The sequence below is a fragment of the Equus przewalskii genome, chromosome 10 (assembly GCF_037783145.1).
Source record: "Equus przewalskii isolate Varuska chromosome 10, EquPr2, whole genome shotgun sequence".
NCBI classification, from domain to species: Eukaryota; Metazoa; Chordata; class Mammalia; order Perissodactyla; family Equidae; genus Equus; species Equus przewalskii.
The window spans coordinates 37,800,043-37,812,457 of NC_091840.1; the positions used below are offsets into that span (position 1 = coordinate 37,800,043).

The 12,415-nt window shown below is 46.8% G+C and overlaps 1 protein-coding gene across 2 annotated transcripts in view; it reads right to left on the bottom strand.

Moving 5' to 3' along the window:
• Positions 1–12,415, bottom strand: part of UNC45B (unc-45 myosin chaperone B) — a 29,115-nt gene that overhangs the window by 12,709 nt on the left and 3,991 nt on the right. For both annotated transcript variants that reach the window (XM_070560842.1, XM_008533138.2), the window contains exons 5-10: positions 11,705–11,794; positions 9,548–9,715; positions 8,805–8,973; positions 5,017–5,187; positions 2,408–2,579; positions 592–892 (exon numbers count right to left, since the gene is read on the bottom strand). In XM_070560842.1, the coding sequence (XP_070416943.1) occupies positions 592–892; positions 2,408–2,579; positions 5,017–5,187; positions 8,805–8,973; positions 9,548–9,715; positions 11,705–11,794 (1,071 nt within the window). The remainder of the gene's footprint in view (positions 1–591; positions 893–2,407; positions 2,580–5,016; positions 5,188–8,804; positions 8,974–9,547; positions 9,716–11,704; positions 11,795–12,415) is intronic.

A 12,415-nucleotide genomic window follows, 5' to 3' on the forward strand; every position in this document is an offset into this window, starting at 1 on the left:
AGTAACTTGTTACAGCACAAAATGGGCAGAGAAATCACATCCTGTGAGTCACAAATGCAGCTGTGCAGAATTCTACCCAGGAAGCACTGGACTCTTATCAGGAAAAAATGTCTCTATATGAGAAAACTCACAATGGCAGGAGCTATAATTAGTTTTTTAAAAATTGACGTAAACAAACAGATCAATGACTCAAATCTTCACTGTAATTGTTTACAAGGAAAAGAAAAGATCAATACACATAATTTCTCTAAAATGAAAATGGAAAAACACAGGTTTAACTGTGCCATATAGAAACTGATTAAGGAAACAAACTGACTTTTTGGAGTTTGCTCTGAAAATATTTCCTGGACAGAAGCTCATTGATGTTAGTGTCATTCTAAAGCACAGAGACGACCGTCGTCACAGTTAAACGGGAGGATCCACCATTCTGACTCCATGTTCTCACAGCCTCCTGCTTATCACCCTGCTCTGCAGGGGCTTACAGGTGGGTCTGGTGCCCCCTAGAGTGTGGTTTCCTCAAGGATGAGGCCATGCCTCATTCATCCTGGTGCCCTGGTGCCCGGCGTGGTGTCTGGCACCAAGCCCACTCACCACCAGCGTGCGGATCTTGATCTTCTCGTTTTTGGTGGTCTTGTAGATCTCTTTGAGCAGTGACACGCCATTGGTGATGATGAACGTGGCGCGGCTGAGCTTGGTGGAGGCGTGGATGAGGGCCTCCACGGCCACCAGCTGGTCTGTCTCACGCTCCGAGCCACACAGCGCTACCATCATCTCCATCACACCTCTCAGTCCCAGCAGCTGATTGCCCAGGTCGAAGGGGCCCTGCAGGATCCCCGACACCGTCTGGATGGCAATCACATTCTTGTCCATGTCCTGGGGGTCAAACTTGCCCCTGAAACAGAGGGCAAGCGTGGTCAAGACAACTGGCCCAGGGGGTGGGAAGAGTGTGAGATCTGAGGACAAGACAGAATTGGATTTGCATCCCGGATCCACTACTTATGTGCTGTGTGACCTTAGGCAATTCACTGAAGCTCTCTGAGCCTCAGCTTCTTGATCTGGAAACTGAGGACCATACTGCTACTTCTCAGAGTTATGATGAGGATAAACGATATAACAGGAGTGCCATGGATTGTGTTCCCCAAGAAGCACTTTCTGAGATGGGGATTGACACACAGGAAGTTTACTAGGGAGAGTTCTTGGGGTCAACAGCTGTCGGGGAAGGGAAGAAAGCAGGACTGGACAGAAGGAAGCACTGGGCTGCAATGCAGTCCTGACAGAGCCTCAGTCTGTGAAGAGCTCTAGAGCTGAGACACCCTTCAAGTTTTCCCAAGCTGGAGTGAGGGACAAGTCATTGGGTGCTGGCTGCCCTGGGAAGGATGAAGCAGCTGTCGTCCTCAGCTGAGGCAAGTATTATGTGACAGCAAGTGAAAGCCGTCAGCCTACAGGCTTTCCAGAAAGTGAGCAGTGTCTCCATCCTCTCAAGACCCACCTGGGGTGCTTTCTATACATGCAACTTCCTGAGCCTCACCCCAGACTACTGAGTCCGGGGTGGGGGGGTGGTTCCCAGAAATACCAATCATTAACAAGTTTGAGAATCGTTGGAATAAAGGACTAAAAGGCCATGTAGCAGTGGGAGGAGAAGGGAAAGAACACATAAAGAGAAACAGAGACGCAGAGAGAGCATCAGAGTCACAGTGATGATGGAGGGGCAATGAGAAGTCCCAGGGACTCCAGCTGCTGAGGGTCCTGGGCTCCTGTCTAGTTTCTGTAAGGCCACATAGTCCTTAAAGTCTTGACAGAGCCAGGTCTCCCTCTTTGACAAGCTGACGTTCATTCGTTTCAACCACAGGAGCCTGTGGTAGGTTTAAAATACGTCCAAAAATATTTGACACTCCTCCCAGCAGAATACAGAGCCTAATTCTCCTCTCTTAAACATAGACCAGACTTAACGACTTGCTTCTAATGAATGGAATGCAGTGGAAGTGATGGTGTGTGACTTCTGAAGCTAGATTATAGAAGACATTGCCACTTCTGCTTTGCTCTCTCTTGGATCACTCACTCCAGGGGAAGCCAGCTACCATGAGGAGAGGTCCACTCAGGGAGTAATTGAGGCCTCCCAGCAAGAGCCAGGACCAACGTGCCAGCCATGTGAGGGCGCCATCTTGGAAACAGATCTTCCCGCCCCAGTCAAGCCTTCAGATGACTGCAGCCCAGGCCAACTTGTGACTGTAACTTGTAAGCCCCCAAGCCAGAACCACCCAGCCTAGCCTCTCCCAAATTGCTGTCATACTGTGAGATAATAAATGATTATTATTGTTTTAAGCTGCTAAATTTGGGGGCAATTTGTTATACAGCCGTCAATAACTAATACAGAGCCCAACCCCCCCGAGGCCTCCAGGAAACTCACGTGATGTACTCCTCACAGATCTTGCGGAAGTGATCGCGCTCCGGGTCACAGCGCAGGTCATCATAGAGCTTGTTGATGAGGATAGAGGCCAGCATGCGGGTGTTGTCAGTCAGGGGCAGGCAGGATGGCAGATCTGGAACCTGCCCCACCACCTTCAGGATCTTCCTTAGGCCTGCAGGACAGATGGTGGCAAGTATAAGACCCCTGCTGGGCTTTGTCTTCACAAACACACCTCCTCGCTCAGTCGTGTCTTATCACCAGCTTCTCTCCAGGCTGCCCTCACATAGCACATGGCTTATCCAGAGCAAGGGGCACTGGAATGGAGCCAAGAGACCCAGCTTCTACACCTGCCTCTGCCCCTACCTGAGCAACTCACCTCCGGCTAGGAGCCTCTACTTTCACACTGCAGAATTAAGACTAGTCGATCTCAGAGGACTCGACCAGTGCTAACATTCTAGGGGTTGATGTATAACCTTCCTCAAATACCATTTCACATTCTCTTTTCCCCAGGCCTCAGTTTCTTTATATGGAAAATGGGAAGAATACTACCTACCTCACGGAGTTTGAGGACTCAAGGAGATAATGTAGGGAGACTGCCCTTTGCCCATCCATTCACATCATTATCCTTCAATAAATATTTATTATTTATTTAGTAAATACTATATTTACTATTTATTATTATCCCTTCTCCTCTCTTCTGTGGAAGAATCTTCAATGGCTTCCTATTACCCATCAGGCTAATTCAACCATTACGTATTTGTTAAATAAATAAATGAATGAGTGAATGAATAAATGAACACCTTTTAGGTACCGGATACCGAAATAAAAATAACAATCCTGACCTCAAAAGGCTCCCAATACAATAGGGAAGACAGATGTAAAAAGATGACAACCAGGGTGACAAGGACAGAGTGGTAACCTGCGAGTGGGGTGGTTCGCTCCAACAGAGTAAGAGTTGTACGCTGACGCATCTGAGGACTTACTGTGTGCCAAGAGCTTTATATCCATTACCTCATTTAATCCTAACAGTAACCCTACTGGTTACAAATCATTATTCCCATCTCTCAGAGCAGAAAACCAAGACTCGGAGACGTGAAGTAAGTTGCCCAAGATGACGCAGCTGGCAAGTGACACAGCAAGGACACCCTCCCGGCAATGTCTGATTTCCAAGCCCTCCATGTTAACTGTTACACTATGCCGCCTCTGGGACAATGGATGGCGTGATTTCAGGCCAGGTTTCAGAGGTGGCAGGAGCTGGTCAGCCCTTGGGTGGCACAGGTAAGTGGGAGGAGGAACACCCAGGGTAAATGTTGGAGGCACGACACTCTGGTGTTAGGAGGGAATTGGAAGCGCTCAGCAGTACATTTTATGCAGTGTGTGTTCTATCACCCACCCAAAAGCGTGTTGAGCTGGAGAGGTACAGGAAGGGGCCTGAGGAAGGGACCCAAACTCCTCAGCCTGCCTCCCAAAGGCCCCATCAAATACACCTGCTCCACCTCCACCATCTCCCCACCCTCATCTCCCACTCTTCCCTTTCCTTCCTGAGCTGCCATGAGCATCTCACTTCTCTTCTAGAACACTCTGGACCTCCTCCTTGTTAATCTTTGCCCCCTCCCCAAACCCAAAAGCTCAGTTCAGGCTTGACATCCTGGTGGCTCCCCTGCCCCAGTCTTCCAGCCCGGTCTGCACAACATACAAGCTCAGCATGGCAGCTTTTCGTTAGGATTTTGAAGTCTACGTTATTTTACTCAAGTGCTATTCATTTTGGTGCCTAGAATAACAAATATTGCTACCTACCACCCCATCCCCTAAACCATGAGGTTGAGCCTAGATCCTAGCGCAGAGAAAAGGGGCCTGGTGTCTATGCTCAGCCTTTGTAACACATGCAGAGAAGTCCAGAGCTGGGAGAAAAAGTTGGGGGTGGGGCTGAAGCACCAGAGTAATTTGTTAAAGCGCACTTTGCTGAGATGTGTGACAACCAAACACAGCAAGTGCAGCATCAAAAGAGAATAAATTGCAAGCTGGTAAAAGCTAATCTGAACCTTTTAGAACAAGGTATGGCCTGTATGTCATTAAAGCTGTAAGAGAATTTATCACAGCAGATTCTAAAGCCACAGCTATGATTCCTGAACAATTAAAGAAGGTGATTCAGGAGAGGGGTTGACACCCTGGAGCTGGCAAGTTTAGTGACTATCTGCTAGAATACCATTACTGTGCTTTATACCAAGGACACTCGATGCCATTTCTCCAGTCTCGAAGGCCTAGGAAATATTTTGCTGGCCATCAGGAATGTTACCCCATGGTTGGTGGAGTCCTGCTTAGTTTTTTGGCATTTGCCCCATTTGTTAGGTAACCACACCCACATATTTTGGGGGGTGTGTGGACACTTTCTGGGTGTGTTCAGGCCCTGAATTCAGAATCTTGATCTACACTTTCACCACCCCACCTAGGGGGATCCCAATATGCTAATGCCTTTTCCTGGCTTTTCCGGTGGCGCTGAAGACTTCTCCGAGACAAGAGCCACGCCTCTTCCACTTTCTGCTCAGTGCCGGGTCACCTGGTGCCCTGGCGAAATGCTGGAGCGAGCCCCAGACCCTCTGCCTCCTCACCATTATCCACCACGTAGATGGTGCGTGAGTTGTCGTGAATGGCGAGGTCCTTCCTGGGGACGTTCTTATTGAGCAGGTTCAGGGCCTGATCCCGGCCCTGGCCAGACACCTTCTTGCTGACCAGCATGTCGAGCAGGTGGCTGGTGATCTGCTTCAGGTCCTTCTTGGTGTCTGAGGAAGAAAAGGACGGGGTAAATAGAGAGGAATAGGGAGCCTCACGTATATAGGGCCAAGAATGGCAGAGGCTTCTAGAAGGACTCTGGAAATATCAAACCCACTGCTTCCTAGATATTGGAATTTCCCAGGAGACTATAGTATTGCCCATCTTACCGCAAAAAGAGAGAAATCCCCAGACAACACCCCCAAGGGGTCCTCCAGTGAACACTGACTTCTACAACAGCCATTCCATCCTTGAACAGCTCTGGTTCTTAGAAAGTTCTTTAGTCCCAGGCGATGACTGGCAGGGATCCAGGGACACTTCATGGTGTTTTTAATAAACTGATTTAATAAAACGTTTTCCAGAAGGGAAATTTACAGTCCCTACAGGCATCTTACTCCCAAGATTCAGGCATGCTGGGAGCCTGAATTCAGCCTCTGCTGGGATGCCAGGCTCTCCCTGCCACTGCGGATCTTGAAAGGCGAATGCCTGTTCCTGCTGTGCCCTGTCTGAGCTCTCTGAGACCTGGAGACTTTGTTCTCATTCTAGGTTGGAGCCCAAATGCAGGCAGGCAGGTAGAAAGGGAAAGAACCCAAACAATGTCAAATAAATAAACGATGAAAGAATGGGGCTATCTAACTGGAGAAGACACAAGTGGACATGACAGCTTGTTTTCAGATAAAGGCATGTCATGAGAGTGAGATGACAGACTTATTCTGTGGCTCCAGAGGGCAGAATTGGGACCAGAGTGGGGCGGAAGCTACAAGGAGACAGATATGAAATCAATATTCATGGAAGAAGTTTTCAGCAGAGACATCCAACAGCTCACTACCTCCCCAGGAAGTTGTGGCCCCCAGCGAACCACGCCTCTCAGTATTCACACTCCTGGGGAGTCCCCCCCCCACACACACTGGGTTGTTCATGTGACTTTATGGCCCAACCAGAGGCTTAAAAAGCACTTGCACACTGGGGCTTGTCCATTTAGAATGTAGCCACCAAGTTACATAGAAACCCAGGCTGCCCACTAGAGAGGCCACAAGGAGTAGAAGCAAGGTGCCCCAGCCAGCATCTTCAGTTAACCACCAGCCATACGAGTGAGGCCATCTTGGACCCTCCAATGACTCTAGCACAGAAAAGGAACGTGATTTGCTGACCATAACAATGTTAAGTCAGAACCACATCAAGAATCCAGGACTCCAAAAGGTTAATATTATTAATCTACAAAGAGCTCTTATGAACCAGTAAAAAAGAAAAACACTGATACCCCAACAGACAAAATAGGTAACAATTTGAACAAACCATTCACAGACAAAGAAGTCCAAATGGCTAGTAAATATTTAAAAAATGATTAATCTCACTAGCAATTTTTTTGAAATTCAAACAAGATAACAAGATGATTTTTACTCACTGCACAGGAAAATATGTTTAAGAATGATAAAAATATGTTTAAGAATGATTCATAACTAGTCTGAGAATGAGTTAAGACAGGAACTCTTATCACTTGGGAAGAGTACAAATTGATGCACTGATACCGACCTGGATATCAGTTTCCCCACGTTAAACCCAGCATATATGGGGTTAAACCCAAAACACTCATTCCCTGTTTACTCTCTGGCTTCCTGGCTCCAGAATCCACTATCCTCCATGGAGACAGACACCGTCAAGGACAAGCACCTGGACTATCTCCTCCCGCAAAGAGATACAGGCTGGTGGGAAAGCTGCTGACCAGCAAGGTCACAGGCTTCCTCCTCTCTGCAAGTGTCTCAAGGCCACAGACAGGCTGGTGGGAAAGCTCCGACCAGCAAGGCCATATGCTCCCCCTCCCCTACCTAAAACCCCAAATAAAAACCCTTCCTTTTAGCTTTTTGGGGAGTTTGGGATTTCAGTGTTAGCTGCCCTCTCTCCTTGCTCAGCGCTGTGCAAAAATAAAATTCCTACTTTCTTCCACCACACCCGGTGTCAGAGATTGGCTTGCTGCACAACGGGTGAGCGAATTCACTTCAGGATCGGTAACAGCACCTTCTCAGACAGGAATCCGAAAGGAAGATGGAGAAAGAATTTTAGTTGTTCACAGACTTTGACCTATATTCTCATTTCTAGGAATTTGTTCCAAGGAAATAATTAAAAATGCAAACATAGGCTTATATAAAGAATCGGTATGAAGTGTTTTCATAAGCAGGCAAATTGGAAAGAATCTAAATCGCCAACAATATAGAGCTGGTTGATGAATTATGATACAGCCATACAATGGTATAGTATATAAGATCATGTGAAATTATTTAAGATCAAGTTTTTATTATTATTATTTAAGATCATGATTATTATTTAAGGGGCTGGCCCCGTTGCTGAGTGGGTAAGTTTGCACACTCCACTTCAGCGGCCCAGGGTTTCACCAGTTCCGATCCTGGGCACAGACATGGCACCGCTCATCAAGCCATGCTGAGGCAGCATCTCACATGCCACAGCTAGAAGGACCCACAGCTAAGAATACAAAACTATGTACCTGGGGGCTTTGGGGAGAAAAATGAAAAAAATAAAATCTTTAAAAAAAAAGATGATTATTTAAGATCAGTTACTTATTATTATTTAAGATTATTATTATTTAACATTAAGTTTTCTGTGAGGGAACCTGCCTCTGTCACCCTCTCAGGCAGAGCAGGGACTTCTAAAACGATGCCCACAACTTGGATGTGGAGGAAGAAGCATGAGTCGGTATGTTCATGTATGAGGAGTGAAACAAATGTAAAATTATAATTATTAAAGTCAAAAGGAATCCTTTTTAAGAATATTAAATAGTATGCAATACTAATATAATGCTCAGTGAAGGAAAAAACCACAAAACTATCCATAGCCGAATTCCAACTTTGTTAAACAGATATACAGACGGATAGAAAAAAGACCGGAAGGATACAATTGATAATAGTGGTTATTTGGAGAGTGATTACAGGTTTGTTTGTTTTAATCTTTATGTATTTCTAAATTTGCCCAAGTTTCTCCAGTAAGCCTCTGTTACTTTTTTAAATTGTGGCAAAATATCCACAAAATAAAACTTACCATTTTACCCATTTTAAAGTGTGCAGTACAGTGGCATTAAGAACATTCACATTGTTGTGCAACCATCACCACCATCCATCTCCAGAACTTTTTTCATCTTGCAAAACTGAAACTCTGTACCCATTAAATACCCTATCTCTTCCTCCCCCAGCCCACCACAACCACCATTCTACTTTCTGTCTCTATGAGTTTGACTATTTTAGTAACCGCATATAAGTGGAATCATACAGTATTTGTCTTTTTGTGACTGGCTTACTTCACTTACTCTGACGTCCTCAAGGTGCATCCATGCTGTAACGTGTCAGAATTTCCTTCCTTTTTAAGGCTGAATAATACTCCATTGTATGTATATACCACATTTTGTTTATCCATTCATCCATCAACAGACACTGAGGTTGCTTCCACCTTTAAGCTATTGCACGTAATGCTGCTGTGCCTCTGCTATTTTTATAACCAGAAAATAAATACAAAAACAAAACCAGGCCACCTCCACATAGAGGGAATGCCCGGTCTGAGGTGGTAACTGACTCTCCCTTGCCCCCACCCCCTTGAACCAAAACGAAACAATGTCTCCTACCCAGAACCACGGCCTCCTCCTTCCCTCGATGCTCCTGCTTGTCCTCCCCAGACAGAGAGTCAATGATGGCCTGGAGCAGGTTGCAGACAGCCAGCGACATCTCCTCGTTCTCGGCGGCCATGAGGCTACAGATTCGGTCTATCCGGACTGCGTGGAGAATAGCTGTGGCCTAGACCCCCAGCGAGAACCACGGTCAGTTGCCCGCCCCTCCCTTCCAGCTGCCACGCAGGCTACGGAGTGGGAGATAGCCCCCCCATGCAGCAGGGAAACAAGCCCAGGCAGTCAACACTTCATGGGGCCCAGGGTCTGAGAAGGTCCTTGATATAAGCCACGCCCCTTTCCAGAGGTTACAACTGTGCTGTCCCATGCAGCAGCCACTCCCCACATGGGGCCATGGAGCACCTGCATCATGGCAAGTCCGCGTTGATGTGCTGTTAAGTTTAAAATACACACTGGACTTCAAAGACTTAGCATGAAACAATGTAAACCATCGTAGCCTTGCATTCCCCTCTTCCTCACAGAGACCTTCAATAACCTTATCCTTGGTAGACCCATTTCCATCTCAAAGGAAAAACAAGAGGATCAGTCTCTTGAATGGGGCCCAAACAACCAAGGTTAGAGGGACACTTTAGACTTTGTGTCAGGTCTGTTCATGCCAGCCACACCCTGCCCACATGTCACCCTCCAGGTCCTCGCAGGACAGGCAGCTATCTGTGCCAAGTACCCCACACTCAGGCCCTCACCCTAGCTCGGTGGCCGCTGCACATGCCCGACAGGGTCCGTACGGCGGCCAGCATCAGCTCTGGCTTTTTGGTGTCCACGAGCTGCAGCAACAGGGCCACTCCGTTGTTCTGGAAGATCTTCTCGGCCCCTGCTTCCTCCCGGCCTAGGACAATGAGGTTGTTGGCAGACTGGAGAAGGGAGGACATGATGAGGGTCATGAGGGAGCTCCGGCTGCAGATGCCTTGGCCATGAGCCAAGTGCAAGGACTGGGTCTTCAAAACATCTTTATATTCTTTCCCCTGTAATCCTACTCCTGGAAATATAGCCCACCAACGTAATTCAAAAGAAGAAACAAAGTAACAGGCATAAAGACCAACTTGGTGAAATATATTGCAGCCATTAAAGTCATAAATAAAAAGACTATGTAGCAACTTGGAAAAAACATGGGCAAGCAGAATCCGAATCACAAGCTCACTGTGATTGCGCTTATGTTAAAATAAAATTGTGTATACATGCTTATGGATAAGGACTTTAAAAAGGTAGAGAAGTGTTAAATTAATTAAAGAAAGGGGCATTAGACTAAGGTGGCTTTAATGGCTTGGTAGCTGGTAGGCAAGTCCAAACCTGAGCCTGAGATGCCTCAAGGCTGAGAAACCAAAACTTACGGACAACCGATCACAGCCAACTAGGCTTTCCCAAATAATGCAGCCACTTAAGCTACAGCCAATCAAATCATTTTCTTGCTTTGCCGCCGCATCTTTTCTATAAAAGTCTTTCTCTGGGATCCTGTCCGTACACAGCTCCTAACCGCTTCCTGTCTTGGTGCTGCCCAATTCAAATGGATTTTGCCCAAAGAAACTCCTAAAATATTTAATATGCCTCAGTTTATCTTTAAACAGAAGTGTTTTTACATGGAGAATTCTTTTCCTTTAAACATTTTCCTAGAATATGGTTTTGGCGTTTTTTAATTTGTTTGTTCACCTATTCTGGGTAATCTGAAGTTGCAGGGGGTCTCAGAAAGGTGGGAGGTGGTGGGCAGAGAGAACACTGGATGGGACTTGAAAGCCCTGAGTTTGAGTACTGATTCTGCCATATGTAAGCTGTGTGGCCTTGGAACAGTCATAGCACCTCTCTGGGCCCCAGATTCCCATCTGTAAAATGAGGCAGTTGAGCTAAGAGGTTTCCAAGTGTCTTCTCACCCTGAAGCATTTCAACGCGAGGATACATACACCTTAAAAAACCCCAGCCCTGGAGAGGAGGCCTCCAGCAGGACAGGGTTGGAGGAAGAACTCAGGAGGAGGCAGGCAAAGAGACGGGGAGTGGGATGGAGGGGAATGGGCTGTTAGAGAATTCCAGGCAAACAGGACCAGAGCCATCATCACTCTCAGTCAAGGACTTGGTGCTTTTCAAAGCATCTTTATCTGTTAACAACTCATTTAGCCCTCACAGGAGTTTGTTATAAAAGATATTTGCATATTACATGGTTTTATTCACCATAAAACTAACAAAAACTCCCCAGGCATTGTCTGTCAAGTTCTTTTAAATGTGAAACATTCAGATGTTCCATTTTTTTTCCTTTGAAGAAATAGTAGAAGGGAATATGAGAAAACGCAACAAATGTGGCTAAGAGGACGGTATTAAGAGTAAATATTTTCATATTTCACAATGACTTTCCGCAATATTTCCTAACGGAATACATTTAAACGTGTCATTGTTTCTCCGGGCTGAAACCAGCGTGAGGTGAGTAAGGCACTCACCTCGGGTGCAAGATTTACGGGGGCGCCAAAAACCTCAGTCATCAGGACAAATCATATTTAACGCAATATTTTAAAATATTTAAATCAATGCAATGCAAAAACAAATTCTGGATGAACAAAATATCAAAAATATAAAAAAAGACAAGATCCCATCCTACTGCAGGACTCTCTTCATTGGTCTCACCTTATCCCGGCCCTTCTCACAGATCATGCTATTTTCTATAGAGCTTAACCTTTGGCCTATTTTCCCCCAGTTCTCCAAGGGGACGCCTCCCCCGTCTCCTCCCCCGTCTCCTCCCCCGTCTCCTCCCCCGTCTCCTCCCCCAGCCCGTCCAGGAGGCGCCTGCGCTGCAACCGAAGCGCAGTTACAGGGCGGTCCCGAGCGCGCCCTCTGCTGGCCGACTGGTTGACTGCACTCACCTTCTCCAGCTTATCCGCATCACTGTTTGGGTCCAGGAGGATCTCAAACATCTTCTGTACCCTCGAGTCTGTGGAGAACTGCACACGGAGCTGAGGAGAGAGGAGGGAGTGGGGAAGAAGGCAGGGAGGGGTCCACACTTCAATCGGCTCCACATAAAGTTCATCTCAGTAAATATTAGGGTATCTACTCTGGGCCCCTCCGCCACCCCCGCACTGTCATTCATTCATTCCACAAACGTTGACTGAACACCTACTCCGGGGTAAACACTGTTGTAGATGCTGGGGATAGACTGGTGAACAAAATCAAGTCCTTGCTCCACAAAGCTTACAGTCTAGTTACATTCGCTATCCCATTTGGTCATCACAAGTCTCGGAAGGCAAGGGATTGTCGCCCCAAACTTTCAAGCACCTCTTGATGAAAATTAAAAACCATTTTGTTCAGATGTCTCATCCCTCACACTCACAACCTCAACCCCAATGCTCTGAAGATTCTGGAAAACGACCTAATTGCTCATCACCCCCATCTCGCCAGCTCCTTCTGTACCTCCCACCGCTTTGTTCTGCTGGTCCACACTGCTGCTTATTTCCATCCTGGGCTCATTTCCTCCAGGGAGGTCTCCCATTTGCCGCCCTTTCTCTGATCACTGCTTAGTTCACACTTCCTCAGCCCTGGAGTCTGCACTCGGGGCACGATGCTGTGGTCCCACCGTG